We start from the raw sequence: 21157 nt of genomic DNA, 5'->3' as shown, positions 1-21157 counted from the left end.
AATTCTGGAGGCTACATTTTCTATATGGGTGAGCCCACTTTTGACCCCCCTCAGTGGACTCTCTTAAGGGTTGACAACTTTGTGAAGGATGCATAGCTGAAAGGGCTCTTTGGACTGCAATGCAAACAGTTCTATACCTCAGTCTTTTTTCTATAACATTCCCCAAATTGACACTGGCATATCAAAATGTTATATGCAATAACGGAAGCCTTTAGAGATTTTAAGAAGACCAATTTTTTTTTTTTTTTTTTTGCTTCAGCAAATTTACTTTTCTCAGTTTGAAAAATAAGCATTATCTTGCTACTGGGTTCTCGTTGAGATAGAATACCTGACCATGGAGCACCAGGTTATCCTGAGTCCTAAATTTTCTATTATGAACATGGAGTTATAAGATCTCTTATTGCTCCATGAAGAACATTATTATTTCATGGAATAATTATTATTATTTCATGGAATTTGCATATGTGAAGGTGGGCTTGGACAATCCTAAAGGTCCAAGTAACTTTCAGGAGACCCTCATTTACTTTCACAGCACAGCATGGCACCAAGGGACTTCTCTATGGCTAATTAATGGAAGAGTTAAAACAAAAACAAAACAAAACAAAACAAAACAAAAAAAAAACTCAGCCTGGTTGCTGGCAGGCTCCACATACTGTAGTGATTACTGCAAAGAACGTTACCACAGTATTATTACTCCAGGCTAAGGAATTCCTGAAGAATATTGGAAAATATTGGATAATTTATCCATTAAGTAGAGCTTCCAGAAATAAACATTTTTATCTACGTTGCTTGTAGAAGAAATCTATTTCAGTTTGGTCAATCAGGAGCATGAAGGAATACAATTGGTAGTGAAGGGGAAGCTCAGGGAAGTTATATGTGGATGCGCTTCTTGGTATGGGTTGTGTACAATTAATAACACACTCCTGAAAATGATTCTTCCTTACTCTGGTTCAACTGCTTGTGTGCAGGAAAGCAACCCTTCCTCTAAGGGATAGAGTAGTGGTTGCACTGAATGGGAAGGCAGGGTTGCCACAATGCCTTTTCAGCCCCATAACAAGCTAAGGAGAGAGAGATTTCATCTCTAGCTCCCTAGAAACTGAAGCTTGAGTATGTGCACTACTCTTGGCTAATCAAAAATTCCATTCCTAACTTTTGAGTCTTTTGAATGTAAAGCAAGATGAGGGATTATTCACAGCAGCTGACAATGGAAGGATCTGGCAGTTGTCGGATATGAAGCAGACTGTTCTATGCTGCTGTCCTCATCGTCTATTTCCTTTGGTTCCTGCCAAGTTTCTCAACTCGTCCTCCACCTTCCTTATACTTTGAAGGAGTTAGACAATCCATTTTCTTTTATTTATTTATTTTATTATTATATTCAGTTAGCCACCATACAGTACATCATTAGTTTTTGATGTAGTGTTCCATGATTCAGTAGTTGCATATAACACCCAGGGCTCATCTCAACATGTGCCAATCTATTTTCTGCTTTCAATGAGCAGAGCTGTTTTACTGTTGTTGGTTCCCATATCACTGTAAGAGAGGAGAGTACTCTTTAAAGTGAAGGGTTTTTTTGGTTTGTTTTTTAAGATTTTATTTATTTATGAGAGAGAGAAAGAGAGAGAGAATGAGTGGTGGGAAGGGGCAGAGGGAGGGAGAGAGAGAGACAGACTCCCACTGAGCAGGGAGCCTGACGCAGGCTGGATCCCAGGACCAGGAGATCATGACCTGAGCCGAAGGCAGACGTTTAACCAACTGAGCCACCCAGGCGCCCCACCTTTGTGTTTAATAACAAACATACACTCCTTATAGAAAAGGAGTTTGTCTTTATAATCACATCTTTTAAAAATACAACTAAGAGATTACTATTTTTTAAACTATTTTTCTATTTTTTTTTCATGAGATGCATAGGTTTATTAAATGAAATAGGGGGTAAAAAGAAAGAACAATGATTTTGGCATCTTCTCTCTCAGAAATTTTTTTTAAAGATTTTATTTATTTATTTGACAGAGAGAGAGACAGCGAGAGAGGGAACACAAGCAGGGGGAGTGGGAGAGGGAGAAGCAGGCTTCCCGTGGACCAGGGAGCCTGATGCGGGGCTCGATCCCAGGACCCTGGGATCATGACCTGAGCAGAAGGCAGACGCTTAACGACTGAGCCACCCAGGTGCCCCTCTCAGAAATTTTTAAGCTGTATTTTTCTGGCTCTTAATTCTTCACACACATTGCTGTTTTGGTTAACAAAAGATGACCTTTTTCTTTTTTCTAAATACACTGATCTTTTGCCTATTAAATAAGAAACCCTCTAGTAGCAACAAAAATGATTTTAATTTCCCCACTAGATAGAAGAAGAAAGCCAGTTGTTTGCAATGTCTGGCATCCCAGACTTACCCATTCTCCTTTCTGTCTACCTTAAGGTACAGACTCTATACCAATGTTCACAAGTTAAAACCCAGAAACTGAATTTTAAGTACTAAGAAATGCTGCTATAAATGCTGCTATAATTGTTAAAGAAAGCTAACAGTTATTAAATGAATACAACCTTCTGCACAAGAGGCTAGGTTTTACATGCATTGTCCCAATCCCAACAAGAATCTGATGAGATGGGCAATTATTATTCACAGTTTAAAAATTAACAAAAATCAGGTTAAATAAGCAGCTTAGTGTCTCACAGTTGTTACATGGAAAAAACTAACGTTCAAATCGAGGTTGCCTGAGACATAAGCTCTCACTCCTGCAGCTTATCTTTTAAGGCATATTTCCTTGTACTCAGATAACTGAAAACCAAACAAAAAGGGTGCTTGGGATTCTTCTCGGTAACATTGAGATTGTGCTTTAAAGCACCTTTCAGTATCTGATAGAAATCATAGCATTTATAGGAGAAGGCATTTTTTTTTTATTGTTTGGTATTGCTAAAATGTTTTTGTTGTTGTTCTTTTTTTAATCAAACATCTCCCAGTGATGGACACATGTGTTTTGTTGCAACTGGCTACATTATAGTCCATTCTGTTACCATTTTTCATCTTTCTTATTTAAAATAAACCATTCAAGCCACACCACTGGAAAGGAAGTAGCTATGTATCCAAAGTCCTCCTGGGGGTGGGGATTATCTTGGGGTCATGTCCCACTTGTCACTGCCTAGAAGATAAATAGTCAGCCATTATAAGACCCATATGTAAAATTTGGAGAGAAGGGTTGTCAACCTCTTGTACAAAATAAATTCTCTGATTCAAAATTCTAAATGGTGCTAAGGTAGGTGACTGTCTGCTGTGAATGCAACAATGTAACAAAGATAATGTTGTCTTAGATAAAAGGTTTGTTCACTGATTCTCTGTGGTGTTTTCTTAGTTTGTGTATATGTGTGGACTGGGGGAGTGGATGGAGGATGGTGGAGGCATAAATCTGACCTTACCTTACCCCTGGCATTTTCCAAAAGCCTTGCCTGATTCATTGTGCCCCTTATTGCCAGGAGGCAAAAGCTAACTGTGCCTATTTTGGAATTTGGGGAAATCCAATGGTCTAATTAATTGAGTAAGCTTAAATAACCCTCATCAGTAAGCCAAATCTCACTTGCTATGAGCACATACATATGTTCATCTATAGTATGACTACTTTGTGTTTGTTCCTATAATCATCAATTCAGGGAACTTATGACTTTGAAGTCAGATATTGAATTATCGAACAATCATAATGCCCTTAATAGTAATTATAGACAATAATGGTTCCATTTTATGTATCTACAATATAATAAGCTCTGCAAATGGTGCTATAAATTATCCAGTTTCATCCTGGTTTCAACCTTATGGAATATTATTATGCTAATAAACAAAATCAAGAAATTTAGGGATCCCGAACTTGAATGACTTACAGAAACTTAGATGCCGCATCTGAGGTTAACATCAATTTTGCCTCCCTCTGAATCCTGTGTGTTTAACCAGTACTGCACAGTGCCATTTGTTTTGGTGTTGCCAGTGAGAAAATAAAACATATTTTGATAAACTTGCCTGATTTTAGAATTTCTATCACTAATCTCCAAACAAAGGTGAAGGTTTCCTATGTAATCATGAGGCTCTGGAATATGCTCTCATTTGCCTTACAGGACAATTTGCTAATCTTCCTTGTTGCAGACTCTTCTGTACCAGTGATTGCAAATCAAGTCCCAATAAGCAGGCAAATGTGATGATCTGGAGGTCTCGGTGTAGACTGTTGTTACTCTTATAATAGAGCTGATGTTAATAGTTAGATCTCATCTGATACAATCGCTGAGAACCAATGGCATAAAATCTCCTAAATTTGGTACACTTTTGTTATTTAATTGATTCTTTAATGTTAGTTCTTTAGTTAGAAATTTCACAAAAATGACTTAGAGGAAACCTTTTTTACGATTTTTGAATTGATTCTTTAACCACTAAATCTGTGCAAACTCCTTATTTAAAGTTTATACAGCAAGTAATTAATTGAAGATTCTTTAACGACTTTAATCACTGAGTTGATTTTTTAACCACAACTTCAGAGAAAAAATAAAAGACAGATTTAAGTGAGAATGTGAATGTTATATAAAGCTTACAAATGACATTTGCACTGCATAACCAAGTAAACACTTTTTTCTCCTTTATTTTAAGAGTTTGGATTGCTTCACCATAGTTTCAGGCACTCACCTTACATCTTCCTCTGTAGGATCTGGTTCCCAAAGAAGACTGACCTCTCTTCTCAGTGATTCTAGAAGATTGCAGGTCATTTTGTTGGGGGAGGGGTAATTCTGAGTTAGCAAGCATGGTGGACAGAATAGACCTCCATTATTCATTTGCCTTATTGCTCACTGTAGTGCTACTCTAATATTACTAATCTTTAACTGCTTGCTGAATATCTTCCATCATGCTATAATTTATTTTTTCTTTGCACTCATCCTATTTTTTTCCCTTGATTAATTTCCTTCTGGTTATATAACATATATCTTCTCATATAACCAGTTTAGAAGTCCACTAGTAAGTGCAGAGATACAGTTGTTCTTCAAGACGTTTTATGTTTCAGGGACCTCACATCAGACATTGTCTTACCTCAGAGGTGAGATAGAGACATAAGTCCAGGGAGACAAAAGCAATAATTATAGGACATGTGTAAAAGATTTACTACTGCCAAACAATATATTTGCATAGAACACACACACACACACACACACACACACACACACACACACACAATGCCTTTTCTCTACAAGAGAGCACAGATCATATATCCAGGATGCCAAAGATAAGATGAATTTTGAGACACATGAATATTTTATTAAAAATAAAATTGAGGGGTGCCTTGCTGGCTCAGTCAGCCAAACCTCCAACTCTTGATTTCAGCTCAGGTCTTGATCTCAAGGTGGTGAGTTCAAGCCCTGCGTTGGGCTCCATGCCCAGTGGGGAGCCCACTTAAAAATAAATAAATACATACATACATACATACATACATACGTACATAAATAATAAAATTCAGTATTTAGTAAGCAATTAAAAAACAAAAAGGTCAATTTATTTGTTCTAATTAATTTTATTTAATAAATGCTCATATTAGTGTTTATTATATGCCAGTAACATAAATGTTTTACAAATATCTACTCATTTATTCCTCTAGCCATCACAGAGTGGTTAAATAACTTTATCAAGCTCACACAACCAGTAAGTAGCAAAGCTAAGATTTGAACCTAGTCATCTCTTACAGTAACTTCTGTGTCTTAACTTTTATGTTAAACTACTTCCCAAGATCACAGATATTCTTCTGTAGAATTATCTAGTTTACCTGTGGGCACTTTTTTCCTAGAATTTTTTTCAACTTTCCTTTACATGGAAGAACGTGATTTTAAGATGGAAAAACAAAGCTTTGCTTTAAGGATTTTGCCAACTTTCACAATTCTACTAGATCTTATTGACCAAACCACATTCCTTTCCCTTCAGCTTGAAAGGAACTAATCTCATTTCTTAATATGCACAGCTTTTGGAGAGTTACTGCATCTCAGAACACCAACTCAGAATACATCCTCTGGTATCAGTGAAGATTTTTAATTACCTCTTTTAAAGAAAATGACAAAAAAAGAAAACAAACCAAATAGATCACAGAAAATGTCATAGCTGTGATTTTATTATCCTTCTATTTGCTTCCTTAAAAGGGAGAATAAAGATATTCTTGCTTCATACATCACTCAAGTCAACTCACGTATTCTGATACCATCTCTTTTGGACAAGAAAAACAAGAACACCAAGATGTTGGAGAGCAATTATACCATGCCAACTGAGTTTCTCCTTGTTGGATTCACAGATTATCTCCCTCTCCGAGTCACACTATTCATGGTATTTCTCATAGTCTATACACTAACTCTGGTGGGAAATATGAGTTTAATAATCCTAGTTAATATCAGTTTAAGCCTTCAAACCCCCATGTATTATTTTCTCAGCAACTTGTCTTTCTTAGACATCTGCTATTCTTCAGCCATTGCCCCTAAAATGTTGGTGAATTTCTTAGCATCCCGGAAAAGCATCTCTTCCTATGGCTGTGCAATACAAATGTTTTTCTTTGGTTGTTTTGCTGATGCTGAGTGCCTTATTCTAGCAGCAATGGCATATGATCGTCATGCAGCCATCTGTAACCCATTGCTCTATTCCACACTTATGTCTAGGAGAGGCTGTATCTGCTCCATTGTGTTGGCCTACTTCAGTGGAAGTATGACTTCGTTGGTACATGTGTGCCTCACGTTCAGGCTGCCATTTTGTGGCTCCAATATTGTTAATCATTTTTTTTGTGATATCCCACCTCTCCTGGCTTTATCATGTGCAGATACCCATATCAATGAGCTTTTGCTCCTTGCCTTGTGTGGCTTCATTCAGACCAGCACTTTTGTGGTCATATTTATCTCTTACTTCTGTATCCTCATCACTGTTTTGAGCATTAAGTCCTCAGAGGGCAGGAGCAAAACATTCTCCACCTGTACTTCCCATCTCATAGCGGTCATGTTATTTTACGGAACGCTCCTGTTTATATACTTACGTCCCACCACCAGCTATTCCCTAGACACTGACAAGGTAGTTGCCGTATTTTATACTGTTGTCTTTCCCATGTTTAACCCAATAATCTACAGCTTCAGAAATAAGGATGTAAAGAACGCCCTCAAAAAGCTATTAGAAAGAAACCAGACTTTTAAATGAATAAGAATTTAAAACATTTAAGAATATTCCAGATATAGCTTATCCTTCCGATATCATCATGCCATAAACACCTTGTATGTCAACTCTTTGAAATTTATTACAATTTTTCAGAAATAAATATAACTTTTCATCCTCAATACTTTAAAATACTTTTGTCCTCTCATTCAGAAATGTGCTCTCCAAAATTATTCTACTCTGTGAAATATACTTAAAATAAAATAAGTAATAATAATTGCTTTCCAATTAGTGTTCACAAAACACTTTGTGCATTGATTCATTATGTTCTTTATCATGTTAGATTAAAGATATATGTTGAATTATCTGTCAACCCACCCATATTAGAAACTCCTTGTCAGCAGGGGATATGTGTCTTGGTTTATTGTTCCAACTCCTATATAGTATTGGACATATGGCACATTCTCATTACATGTGTGTTTAATGGATGAATAGGTAGAATAAATGGATGGAAAGATGAGTGAGTAAATGTAGCTTTCTTTGTTTGGGAAACTGAGTCTAGATTCTGCACTTGCAGAACATTTATCATCAGGGACATTTAATATCACTTATGATAAGCAATGGTAGTTTCACTGGTTCTTGGAAAATCAGATAGAAGTCACATAACAGTGGTCTCTTTAATATTAGGACAGAGTGAAGTTATAGCACACTGATTTTCTTTGGGCTAGATTGATTAGTGTAAGAGATCCTCTACTGTTCCATTCATAGTGGGTACATGAGAAAACCAAACAAGTTTGTGAAGGTCATCAAGATTATAAACTGTATTCATTACTAATTATTTGACCATATGTTACTGAATTAATCTTTGAGTCCCTATCTTCAAGAAGAGGTGAACAATGGCTTTAATTATTTTATTCTGCAAATTGACAATGCAAACCAACTGAAGTATAAATACTCCTTGCTCTGGGATCACTTTTTGATGATTAAATTATCAGACATTTTCTGTAGTTGATTTTGATCCTTCAGTCTCCATTTCCTCTGTTTTATCTTGACAAAGTTAAAGGAATAAATTTTGTACCTGTGAATATATAATATTGTTCATTTTCTAGTAAGCATGAAAATATGAATGACTGGATTAGTTTATACTGGATGTAACCCTATAAATGGAGATAAGACAAGAATAAGATATTTCCCATTACCATGGTTTGCTTTGAGGATTAAATGAACTAATATATGTAAAGCTACTAGCATATGTATGATTTGAGAATTAGATGATCAAATATGTTATCAATCTCCTAGAATACATGTAAAGCTTTTACTGCCAATTATAATGTAATGGTATACCCTTGTTCATTATTTTTCTACTATTATATTACTATTTTATTTTAAGAAACAATAAAGGTTTGATTCCCAGAAGAAATTAGGCATTTCAAAAGTATCTGTGAAGCATTTCAAATGTATGAGATATCACCGGAAAGCAAAAAAGCAAAGCAAAACAAAACAAAACAAAAAAAAAAAAAAAAAAACACCAAACCCAAAAAACAAAAATGCAGAACTCAATATTCAAATTAATGACTTTCAGCATGTTAAAACACCTGTCCTACTATACAGACTGCCCTAGTACACAGTACAATGCCATTAATTTGTTATTTTTTTTACCAGTTTCTGAAACTTATAGGCTAGTTTGAATTTTTCTTTTAATTTTAGTGAAATTTCCTTTTAAAAAAACATTGATGGGAGTATTGTGAAATGAGCTGATTCCTTATCATCAACCATCCATTGTGTTATGGATATAAGGTTGCATAAAAAAATTATCAGGTTCTTTAATAGGGCCTATTAAATCTGAGACTTGTTTTCATTTTCTAAAATAAGTTAGTTTTAAAATAAATAAACTACAATGTATTTGGTTTTGTTGTTGCTGCTGTCATTGTTTTTATTTTTTTTTTAAGTTTTTGTTTAAATTCCAGTTAGTTAACATACACTGTAATATTCATTTGAGGTATACAATATAGTGATGTACACATCCATAGAACACCCAGTGCTCATCAGAGCAAGTGCTCTTCTTAATCCACATCCCCTATTTAACGCCCCCCCCAACCTCCCATCAGGTAACCATCAGTTTGTTCTCTATAGTTCAGAGTAATTTCTTGATTTGCTTCTTTTTCTCTTTTTTTTCTCTTTGTTTATTTGTTTTGTTTTTTAAATTCCACATGTGAGTGAAATCATATGGTATTTGTCTTTCTCTGACTGACATATTTCACTTAGTGTAATACTCTCTAACTCCATCCATGTTGTTGAAAATGGTAAGATTTCATTCTTTTTTATGGCTGAGTAATATTCCATTACATATATATATATATATATATATATATATATATATATATATATACCACATCTTCTTTATCCATTCATCAGTTGATGAACACTTGGGATGTTTCCATAGTTTGCTATTGTTGATGGTGTTACTATAAACATCAGGGTACACATATCCCTTTGAATTAGTGTTCTTGTATTCTTTGGGTAAATACCTGGTAGAGCAAATGCTGGGTCATAGGGTAGTTCTATTTTCAACTTTTTGAGGAAACTCCATACTATTTTCCAGAGTGGCTGGCCCAGTTTGCATTTTCAACAATAGTTCAAGAGGTTTTTCCTTTCTCTGTATCCCTGTCAGCACTTATTTTTTCTTGTAGTGTTGATTTTAGCCATTCTGACAGGTGTGAGGTGATATCTCATTGTAGTTTTGATTTGTATTTCCCTGATGACCACTGATGTTGAGCATGTTTTCATGTGTCTGTTGGCCATCTGTATGTCTTCTTTGGAAAAATGTCTATTCATGTCTTCTGCCCATTTTTTGACTGCACTGTATTTGTAAACTATAAAATTATTTAGAGTTTATCTAAACCAAGTTCCTATTGACATTTTGGGCCAATATTTCTTTATTGGGGAGGAAGAGAGGCTTTTTCTGTACATTTTAGGGTGTTTAGCAGCATCCCTGATCTGTATTCACTAGATTACAGTAGCATCCTCCCTATCTAGGACAACTAAATGTATCCAAACATTGCCAAATGTCTCTTTGGAGGCAAAATTACCCCTGAGTGAGAACCACTGAACTTAGTCAAGACTATTTCTTTGTCCATAAAGCAAGTGAAACCCATGAGAGTGAGGTCACTGCCTGAATATAGAATAATAATTTGGTAAGAACATCTCAGATGAGATTTGTTTTGTTCTGCATTATTTCCCTAATGTTGATTTATTTCAAAGATTTACTGCATGAACACAGAAAATTAACACATAATTTTAATAAAGTAAGCACATAAATTTAAAGCTGAATGAATACATATTAAGAAGTGGGCTACAGTTGAGAAAAAGAAATTATAATAAAGTAGGGTATTTATGGTCATCAAGTCTTACGAGATTTATTTTTCTCCTTCTGTCTATGGTGAGAAAGAATGTTACCAGAGAAGCTATATTACATTTCAGTTACAAGAAAGCAATGCAGTATACAAACTTAAAATCCTAAAAATGGTGTTCCTTCTGTAATAATATCTACATTTTAATGCAGATCTCTATTCAAGTCAGAAATAAAGTCTATGTGACAATTCTATACCTTTATTACCTTTACACTGAGCATTGGAGGACAGGGGCAAGTGAGTTTCATGGCAGGAGTTAGAAATACCATTTTTTTCTAGTGACATGAAACAAAAAAAATTGTTGGTCATATTTAAAAGATATGTTCAAAAGAATACATCCATAAGTAGTTTTTGTCTGAGAAATAAATAAAAAATACTTTCTTGGAACACATGAGATGTTTGCCAAGTTGATAGAGACTGGGGTAAGTATTAATTGAGAATCCATACTTTCTCTTAGCTGCTAAGTATGGTGAGGACATGCCATAATTTATAACTGATATATTGTTATTAGTTCTAATTAAGTATGTATACTAATAACATTGCATTGTTATATAAACATAGTCCTCATTATTTATAAAAACCAGGATTTTTATCATATCGTTTCCCTCCTATAAGAAGGTAAAAGATTTTATGCTCCACAAAAATCATTTCTGTTTTATGTGTTCTTGAGCAAACTAAAGAAAAATTTCCTGGCACCACCTCCTGGTGTCATCCCTCCTCACAGATGGAAGCAACATCAAGTATACTGTTCTCATCAGTGTTTATCCCATTTTGAGATAATGTATGATAATCTGGCTGGATCAGCCATCATTATTGAGAAGCAGGATATGTGGCTTTTCACGTATATTCTTGAGGAAGCAACAGCCCTCCTTCTTCCCATCAGAGGATAGGGTCGAATACCCATATGTCACGGCCAAACCCTGTTTTAGCTCTTTTCTGCAAACTCAAAATTCACTAGTTGGGGGAGAGTACCAGCTTCTAAAGCTTGATTTTGAGGCTGCAAAACAAGCCTTACAATTGAGACCATGCAAGAAGACAAAACCCTGGCATTGCCACAAAGGGGCACCACCACCCATCTGGGTGAGCAAGGGCTGGAGTCCAAACCTTTGGGGTGGAGCTATACAAATAATGTCAGAATATGTGACCTGAGTTGCCCTGCCAGCATTTGCTCTGGTTGTATATTTCTCTGCCACAAAACCTGGTGGCTAAAAACAACAACCATTTTTTTGCTCAGGAATCTACCATGTAGGAAGGGGCTAGATAAGGATAGTCTCCTTTCTCCGCAATGTCTGGTGTCTCATCTGGGATCACTTGAAAACCTGGGACTGGAATAGCTGGAGGTTGGCTGGGCATCTCTTTTTCATGCAGTCTTAGGGCCTCTCCTTTTGGTCTTCCCAAGTGTTCTCTTCAGTAAGATGGCCTTAGGATAACCCAAGAGCAAGTGTTCCAAAAGACTAAGGCAGATGCTACTAGCTTCTCAGGTCTTAACCTCGGAAGTCCCAGAACATCACTCCTTTTGTATTCTGTTGAGAAGTAAGTTGTGAAGGTGACCCCAGATTCAAGGGGAGGTGTGTCAGTGAATTGACAGCCATCTTTGATCCACCACAACATTGTATCATAATTGATTTTCTTAACTTCTCAACCCTATATACTTTTCATAGCCAGCAAAGAATTAGTTTTGAACAAATTAGCCCTTAACTCTAATTCTTTCTTTCCTATCCAAAATGGTGGCTTCCATGATTTCTACCTCACTATGTCAGTGATCCTTTCCATGTCCCCTAAAAAGTGCTGTAGACATGATCCCTGACATTGCTGCAGGAGCAAATATGTACATTCAGGATTGTAGACATAACAAACAAAAGTGTGGTGACACTTGAAGCCTTTTACTAAACCAGGAGCCAACCCATCTAAGACTCCTCCGAGAGAAGATGTCCAAGGATGGTGATGGTACACTTTAGACAAACATCTGGGCTTTTCCCCAATTCCAAGACTGCTGATGTTGATCTAGATGTAATACAAGTTATGAACCAGGACGCATATCCCTCCTTGGCTGCTTGACAGAATAATTCTGAAGTATAAAATTTGCCAGGCCAAGCATTCCAGGCTAATTCACTTGCCCCCCAAAACTGGGTGGTCTTCTTGATTATTTGGCATAGCATGATTGTCAGACTTTAGTTGTTTTTATCAGCTCACTTACCTTCATCCAATAAAAAGACCACCACTGAAGTTGTAGTTAGATCTTTTTCACTTCTTAGAAACCTGAGAAGCACTGCTCTTTAACATCCAAACCAAAGTATGGTTGTGAAATTGTAGGTCATGGACGAAGTGTGGAAACATAAGGATGGTTAAGTGACAAGCCTCAGGGTGCAGGCCATGTTCACATGTGGCTGACAGGGGTGGACATTTGCCCACATAGAAAGATTAGCCTTATAGGAACAAATCATCCAGTAAATAAGGTGTCTTGTGAGTCAACCAGCCCATAGCTGTTATCACCATCATGAAAATAGATAGTATATAAACAAGGCTAAAATCTGTGGCTACAGTGTAAATATGGTAATTTTGCTTAGAAACTTTTTTTAACGACCATCTGAGTGGGTGTGGTAGGCAGAATAATGGCCACCCAAAGATGCCACCTCAACATTTATATGTTGGGAAGCATCAGCATCCCCATGACTTGATAAAGATCAAGAACCTCTAATACAATAATACAGTTAGACAGGAGCCTCATCTGCTAGCTCAGGCTTCATGGTTAAGGGAACACCATCTTTTTTCCTGGCTTAATCAGGGAAATGGAGTCCAATTGCTGATGTTGAAGCTTTTGACATGTGGCTTCACTGCTTCCTCACCTCAGCATTTTCCTTACTGCCTTCACATTGATCTGTAGTTGATTTCCATGCACCTTTGCAAGAGGACAGCCTGTTAAGGAATCACTCTTGAATAAGTTAATCCTTACCTGTCATTTCTGAGAAATAGCCCATCTGTCTTAGTTTTTTATATTAACAAGTATTGCTTCACATTTCACTAGCAAATATATTTTCACAGAATTTATGTCAGCCACTATGATCAGTTTGAGTGCTGTCATCCATTTATAGAGGAATAGGCGATTGTTGGTTATTCTGCTTGTGGTGCAAGCTTTTCATTGATAATTCTGGAATGCAACTCAATTATTCATTTATATCTGGCATCTTTAGTTATTCACACATGCACAAATATCTTAATCGATCCCTCCGTATTTTATAATTTTTACAACTATTATTTATTTCTACCTAAAACTGTAAAGATGGTGAGTAGAGTAATATAAAATATATTCAGTTTTTCAACTAATAGTTATTGTACAACTCGATAAACCAGGCATTCTGTTAGGGACTTCTAGAGAAAGACATAGAAAGATTTTTTGACTATGGGACTCTGATAAAAAGCTTGTACAAGGAGGTAAAATCTGACCTATATCTATAAATAAGGTTAAAGAATGTCTGTGATCTTGAGTAGGAAGGGGGTTAAATGGTAGTGTTTGCCAGACATAGGTCTAGATGTTGAAGAATGCCGAGTATATTCTAAGAATGTCATGTTAGTAATTCTTCTTAAAGTTTTCAATTTCCAATCCTTACCTGAATAACAAATCATTCTTCATATGATTGAACTTTGCACTATGAAAGTGAAATTACAAAAGCTTTTAAAATAATGATGGGAATTCTAATGTCTGTTCTAGGGTGCCTGGGTGGCTCAGTTGGTTAAGTGTCTGTCTTCAGCTCAGGTCATGATTTGAGGGTCCTGGATGAGTCCCACACTGGGCTCCCTGCTCAATGGGGAGTCTGCTTCTCCCTCTCTACCATTTCCCCCCTGCTCGTGCTTTCTCTCTCACTCTCTCTCTCAAATAAATAAATAAAAATCTTTAAAAAAAAACCTAATGTCTGTCTTAGGCTATCTATTGTTTTACAATTTGTATTTAAAGTTATATGGATATTCTCTGTCCCCCTCTCCTCTCACTCTCTCTGTCTTCTTCTCTCCTCCCCTCCTCCCTTCCCTCCCTCCTCCCTTCCTCCCTCTCTTTTGTCCTTTTTTTCTTTGTTATTTAATACTGGATTTCATAGATGTATATAGAAAGATACATTTTTTAATCCAATGTCACCAGAATTCCATGAATGATACATAAGTATCTTAATATAATGAAGTTTTCAGTATGTAATCAGCAATTAATATACTGATAAGTCATCAGTATGTCAAATTTCAAATATCATTTATCCAAAAAGCTGGAAATTAATATGAATAGTGATTTTGTTTTGGAATATTGAACAAATTATTCGCCATCTATTTCTTGAAATGTGAATTATTTGTTAGCTTCAAGAATCACTTTTCCACACAGAAAAGACTTTTCATTGCTAGTTTTCTATTATTTTATTTTATTTTATTATTTTTTTTTAGTTTTCTATTATTTTATTTAACAAGTGGTATTTTGCTGTAATAAAGATAAAAATCAACTTTTTTCCTTACATTTTGATTCAAATTGCAAAACAGGGTAGTCTAATTATATAACTAGTAAATTATAACAGTAATTTTTCTAAGGGCTCTTAAAAATTGCCATAATATATAATCTTATTTAATTAAACTGATTATATTTTAAACTGAATTTATAGATTTCTTTTTATTTTCTCAATCTTATTAGGCCAACAAATTAAATCAACACAAGAATATAAATGCTTTATATTTTAATACATGAATATATAAATATGGTGAATTCCAAATGGTCTTATTACTTTATACTGTTTAAAATCATAAAATCCCTTCAATTTTCAACAAAACACCCAGTTCTAAGTCAGTTTCTGATTATGTATTTGAAGTTGGTTTCATAAATATGATCAGTCTGATGATATAATGTAACAAGTTTTCTTAAACTCTGGGTTTTGTGAATTTAAGTTTATCATTTCCATAATAAATCTAACCTTCCTAGGATCTGAAATACTTCCCCGTTTTTGAAGGAACTAACCCATCTCAAGAATGTCAAAGATTCCATTTCAGAAAACTTAAGTTGTATATCAGCCAAGATATTTTTGGCCAGCAAATACAGGATTTTTTTCTTGCCATTGACACTGATCCCTTATTCGAGTTACTGTAGCAATGACTTCACAAATTATGAAACAGTTGGTTTTAGAGTTTGTGCCATTAATTTGGCTACATTTAACCATATTGCTTTTTTTTCCCCTGCTTCTAATTTGCAACTCTAATTCATCATGTAGCTAACTCCATTCCTCACTGACTGTTTTGTTGGATTCTGAAATTCTTTTCTCTCATTACATGGCAATATATTCTATTTTGTATCTAAAGACACTCTAATGTTGTTTTATTGGCATCTTCACAACTGCATATAAAAATTTGTGATAATTATTTGGTTTTTGTACAATATTTGGATTGACATGACTTCACTATTTTATTTATCTGCATATATTGTAACTTAGTCTGCTTTCATATTAAAATTAACAGCACACCTTAACAAAACCATCCACCACCCTTTCCCAAACATACAGAAATAAGTATATTATTTGTATGATTAAGAGAGCAAAATATAAATTTGCAAAAATCTAATAAAGCTATGTGAAATATATGTAAAATCTCCACAGTGTCTAATGTGTCTACACTTCGGTAGAATGGAAGCTACAAAAGAATTATAAGACATAATTCACAGCTCTGTGATGTCTATTGAATTATTAGAGAAAAGAAAAGCATATGCTTTATACAAATAAACCAAAAGGAGAGTATACAATTCAATTCTGTGTGTTGTGTATGTGTGTAAAATCTCATCAAAATTTAATGTAAATTATTGTTAAAGTTTAGAGAGTATGATGTCATGCATTAATTTAGATTAATTTCATAAGGAACCAATGAGGTTCATAGAACATGTGTGAATGTTCCCATTTCACAGGAAAAAAAGACAATCTCAGCAGTTTCATCATTAGAACATTTGAAGATTTGTCTGGGTAGCATATATGCGAGTGGAACACATTTCTTTAGTTCCTGCATTGCAGTTATTCTCTGTTTTGTGCCTTTACCCTAAGATGTGTGAGTGTTTTATTTATAAAAGGAAGTTGCATTTTATCAAAGTGAAGGTAAAGGCATCTAGTGAATGGTGAGTGAGAAGACCTGCAGGGGCATGATTAACTCCAGTCTTGAGAGACCAGAAAGGATGCGAATGATCCAACCTGTGGACATCTGAGATTCATATCTACACATGAGCTATAGTTCATGTCCCCAAAAGAAAAGCAACCAAACATTAAAAAATCTTTACTCTCAGCAATTAGTCTTTTAAGAATCATGAAAACCTGGTCGTCTTCACTAGATATTCTGCTTACTCTGGACTTTGTTTTGTTGTGAATATATTTAAGAAGTGGTAATGTAGGTTGACTTAAAAATTTTAATATTTCCTATCTCCCCACACTAAAAGAACCTACTACCAGCTATATGATTTCAGTATTGTTCCCAAGTAGCCAGAAAACAATGTCCTAACTTGTGAGTTATTTATATTTCAAAGGCTTCAAAGATTTTCATTTTATGGGAAAAAGGGCAATATTTACATAATACCTACATTCAATATTTTCATGTCTGCATGTGTGTTTACAGTATTTAATATTTGGTTTATATAGTAACTTAAGGCTACTTGCACATTTATGGAAAATTCTTTAAAATGGAGTATCTGAAAATTACAATGTATTTTAACTACCTCACAAGGAAAACCATTCCTTTCATATCTATATAATAGTATTTTAGAAATATTTTAGATATAATTTTATTTTATGAATCCAATAATAGCATTTTAAGAATTAGTTTCTATTTTCCTTGAGTTTGTCACTGTGTCCTGTCTATAATAAAACCAGGGCATGCACACAGACACTTGATTCTCAGAGCTTAAGACTGTTTTTGCTACAACAAGCTGATACTTCTTCCTATCTGCAACCCTAGTGTGCCTGGATATAATAGAATTCAAATCAATATGTATTGTCTTTAAATTAGACTACCTAAGCTATAATTTGGGGTTTTTCAGTATGACAAAGTTGTTGTTGATAGTGGGTTTTTTACATTTTTATTTGTGATTATTGTTTAAGCTTTATTTTTTGTGTGTTATCTGATTTTTTGCTTCCTTTGTCTTATAAGCAATTTTTAGTCATAAACCATTCAGTATATGTCATTTCAAATTATAAGAACATGTATATACTTATGAAGTTATAGAATTGTGAATTTAAATATATAATATTTCATATAATACTTAATCAGTTATATATTTATCTGTACGTAATATTTTATAATAACAAGACATACCTGATAGGTATATTTGCAGTACCTCACCCTCACACCTTGCCTCTTGACATTGGGTTTTTGGAGAGTTTGTTTTAATGCTGATAAAAAAAAACAAAGATGCAAAGGTGAAGTTAGCTAAAGATGCGAAAGGGAAGGGCTTTCAAATTAGATTGTACTGCTATTTTTTGATTGGCCTTAACAATATTCAATGAAGAAAAGATTGTTCTCCCTCTTCCTCTCAATTCAGCTCTTACGGAGGACACGGTCATTGATCTTCCAAGTGCAGAATCTGAGCAGAAGTCGAGGCATAAAAAAGTTCCAATGTTTGAGATTTGGAAAGGAAGAGGGTTGCATATTATGAAAGTCAGCATCATGAGTTAACTAGGTGTTGAAAGGTAGCAACAGTTTGGCCAAAAGATAAGGAAATAATTTCTATCACAAGGAGCCATGGTGTGTAGTCGATGTAAGCAGAGAACTTGTATATGTCAGAGGTTTGGTATGAGGCATATTTGGGTTTGACTGTCAATTTTACCAATACTTTCTTGGAATCTGATAGAGTTTCCTTCTCTCAATATTTATGATGTGGAAACTGAGAAGCAGGGCATAAAATGATTTCTAGTTCCAAGAATTTGAGTCACTGTAAATGGATTGTCTGGTATACATATAACCCACTGCTGAAGTTAATTTCTTTTCTTCAACCAACTACAGGGTAAACACCCCAATACTATTATGGATACTGGATCATGGTGGAAATTATACATATATCTTTTTCATTTGAGTGATATCACCTTGTTCTGCAACTGAAAAACTATATAAACCTGAATGCATGGTAGGTTGGAACCATACAGAGGTGAAGGAATTCCTTCTCATAGGTTTAACTGAAAACCCTAATTTGCAGATACCTCTTTTTTTGCTTTTCACCCTTATTTATTTCACCACTCTGGCAGGTAATTAGGGGATGATTACCTTGATCTGGTTAAATGCCCAACTTCATACTCCAATGTACTTCTTCCTTAGCAACCTCTCTTTTTGTGATATATCCTACTCTACTGTCTTTGCTCCTAAGATGTTGGTCAATTTCCTATCGAAACACAAATCCAGCACATTTTCTGGTTGTGTTCTACAGAGTTTCTTTTTTGCGGTATATGTAACAACAGAGGGCATCCTCCTATCTATGATGGCTTATGACCGCTATGTGGCAATAGCTAATCCCTTGTTGTATACAGTCATAATGACCCAAAGGGTTTGTATTCAGATGGTCCTCGCATCTTACCTGGGTGGGCTCATTAACTTGCTCACGCACACAATAGGTTTGCTCAAACTAGACTTCTGTGGTCCTAACATTGTGAATCATTATTTCTGTGACATTCCCCCTCTTCTGAGACTCTCCTGTTCTGATGCCCATAACAATGAAATGCTGCTTTTAATATTCTCTGGGGTCATTGCAATGTTCACTTTCACTATCATCATGGTCTCTTATATGTGCATCATCATTGCCATCCAAAGAATCCGCTCAGCTGAGGGGAGGCACAAAGCCTTCTCCACTTGCACCTCTCATCTGACTGCTGTGACCTTATTCTATGGGTCTGTGACCTTTAGTTACATCCAGCCAAGTTCTCAGTATTCCCTGGAACAGGAGAAGGTCTCTGCTGTGTTTTATACATTGGTGATCCCCATGCTAAACCCACTGATTTATAGCCTATGAAATAAGGATGTGAAAGATGGCAGTCAAAAGGTCAATATGGTGGAAGAGAACTCCCAACTGACCCAATCTTGTCCATGGCTTTGTTAGCCTAACATTAAATAGATAGACTTTCCTTAAAATTGTATCACAGACACGAACACCAACAAAACTATAATCAAGGTAGTCTCATGAAATTGAAGACATGAGTGTTGAGTTTGACACGAAGACTGAAAATCACTATATTTTACCATTCATTGTTTTGTGACTCAACAGTTTCATTCTCTCAAGAGCTAGTACATTTTTTTTCCCTAACAAATTCTGATGCTAAACTCTGAAAGATATCACTATGGATTTAAAAGACTCTCACATTGATTCAAATGAAAAAAACACTCCAACAATAGGAATTTATCAAATGCATTCTTATCTCAGAGAAAAAGTGAAATAGCCTCTTGGCACAATTTTCTTGGATCAGATCTTTTTGTTATTATTGTTGTTCTAAAAATGCTATCATCCAAGTAAAGACATGTATCTCCATTTTTGTATTTAAATTATATATCTTAATGGTATCTTAGAATAGCTATAGAAAAAAATAACTGTCATTAGTTATAATTTATGCATTCAACACTCTTCTGTTTAGTCCCTTTACTTGTACCAGTTACTCTGTGAGATCCAAACGTTAAGATATTTAAGATATGGGACAAAAGCTGTTAGAGGAACAGGTAATGGAGGGATATGGTAAACAAGTTTGCAAAGTATTGTGTGAAGATGAATGCATTACCTAATATTACATCTCAAACTTTTGGGAAGCATGACTGTGTACTGGATATATAAAATAATATTATGTCATTACTATTATAAAGAAATATATGTATATATAAATGGGTATATCCACACACATATATATATACATATAGTAAGCTAAAGATCGAGAGACTGATAAAGCAAATAAGCAATTGCAGTTTGTATCTATAGTTAAGGAACACAGTAGAGATCATTTAAATATTCTTGCAAATCTGTCTTATTCTTGAATATGTTCTATAAGTTTGAAGTGTTTCAAAATAAAAAAAAAAAGTTAGGAAAATATGCACTTTTACTTCTGGATGAAGTACCTTGTGATCAAAACATCTATGTAAAAATAACAAGAAAAGCAAGATAAGAATTATCTGTTGAATGAAGTAGTAGCTATTGAAGAAAAGAGAGTTGGAGGGGCTTAGGCTTCAGGGACGCATGAACTTGGAGATGTGAGCTAACTTAGTCTCACTGATTCAAGGCACACTTGACAATGTAGGCTTGGCTTGCATGGAGGGGTCCGGAAAGGATTCAGCAGACTCAGGAGAGGTTCAGGCAGATATTTTTCAGCACACGGTTCCATTTGTTCTCAGGGCATTAGCCATATTCTGGGTCTGAAGACCAGGCAAACAAATAAACAGGGGGATGAACACACAATAGACTAGAGAGATAGATGATATAAATAGATGATGATATATGATGATAGATAGATGATGATAGATAGATAGATAGGTAGATGATAGATAGATTTAAATGGAAAACTTCTGGGAGTGCCTGGGTGCCTCAGTCCATTAAGCGTCTGACTCTTGATTTCCACTCAGGTCATAATCTTAGGGTAGTGAGATGGAGCCC

General features: G+C 35.2%; 2 protein-coding genes across 2 annotated transcripts; both read left to right on the top strand.

Annotated features, from left to right (window-relative positions):
- The first annotated feature begins 6241 nt into the window (after window positions 1-6241).
- Window positions 6242-7180, top strand: LOC118536100 (olfactory receptor 5AS1). Its single transcript, XM_036092786.1, has one exon. The coding sequence runs from the start codon at window positions 6242-6244 to the stop codon at window positions 7178-7180; it is 939 nt and encodes a 312-aa protein (XP_035948679.1).
- An 11610-nt stretch (window positions 7181-18790) lies between these two features.
- On the top strand, window positions 18791-19537 carry LOC118536101 (olfactory receptor 5J3-like). Its single transcript, XM_078059125.1, has one exon. It carries the CDS (start codon window positions 18791-18793, stop codon window positions 19535-19537), a length of 747 nt encoding a protein of 248 aa, XP_077915251.1.
- The last annotated feature ends 1620 nt before the right edge of the window (window positions 19538-21157 follow it).

Source organism: Halichoerus grypus, chromosome 11 (assembly GCF_964656455.1).
Source record: "Halichoerus grypus chromosome 11, mHalGry1.hap1.1, whole genome shotgun sequence".
NCBI classification, from domain to species: domain Eukaryota; kingdom Metazoa; phylum Chordata; class Mammalia; order Carnivora; family Phocidae; genus Halichoerus; species Halichoerus grypus.
Note: the sequence above shows the minus strand (reverse complement) of the source record. Positions and strands in the feature narration are given on the sequence as shown.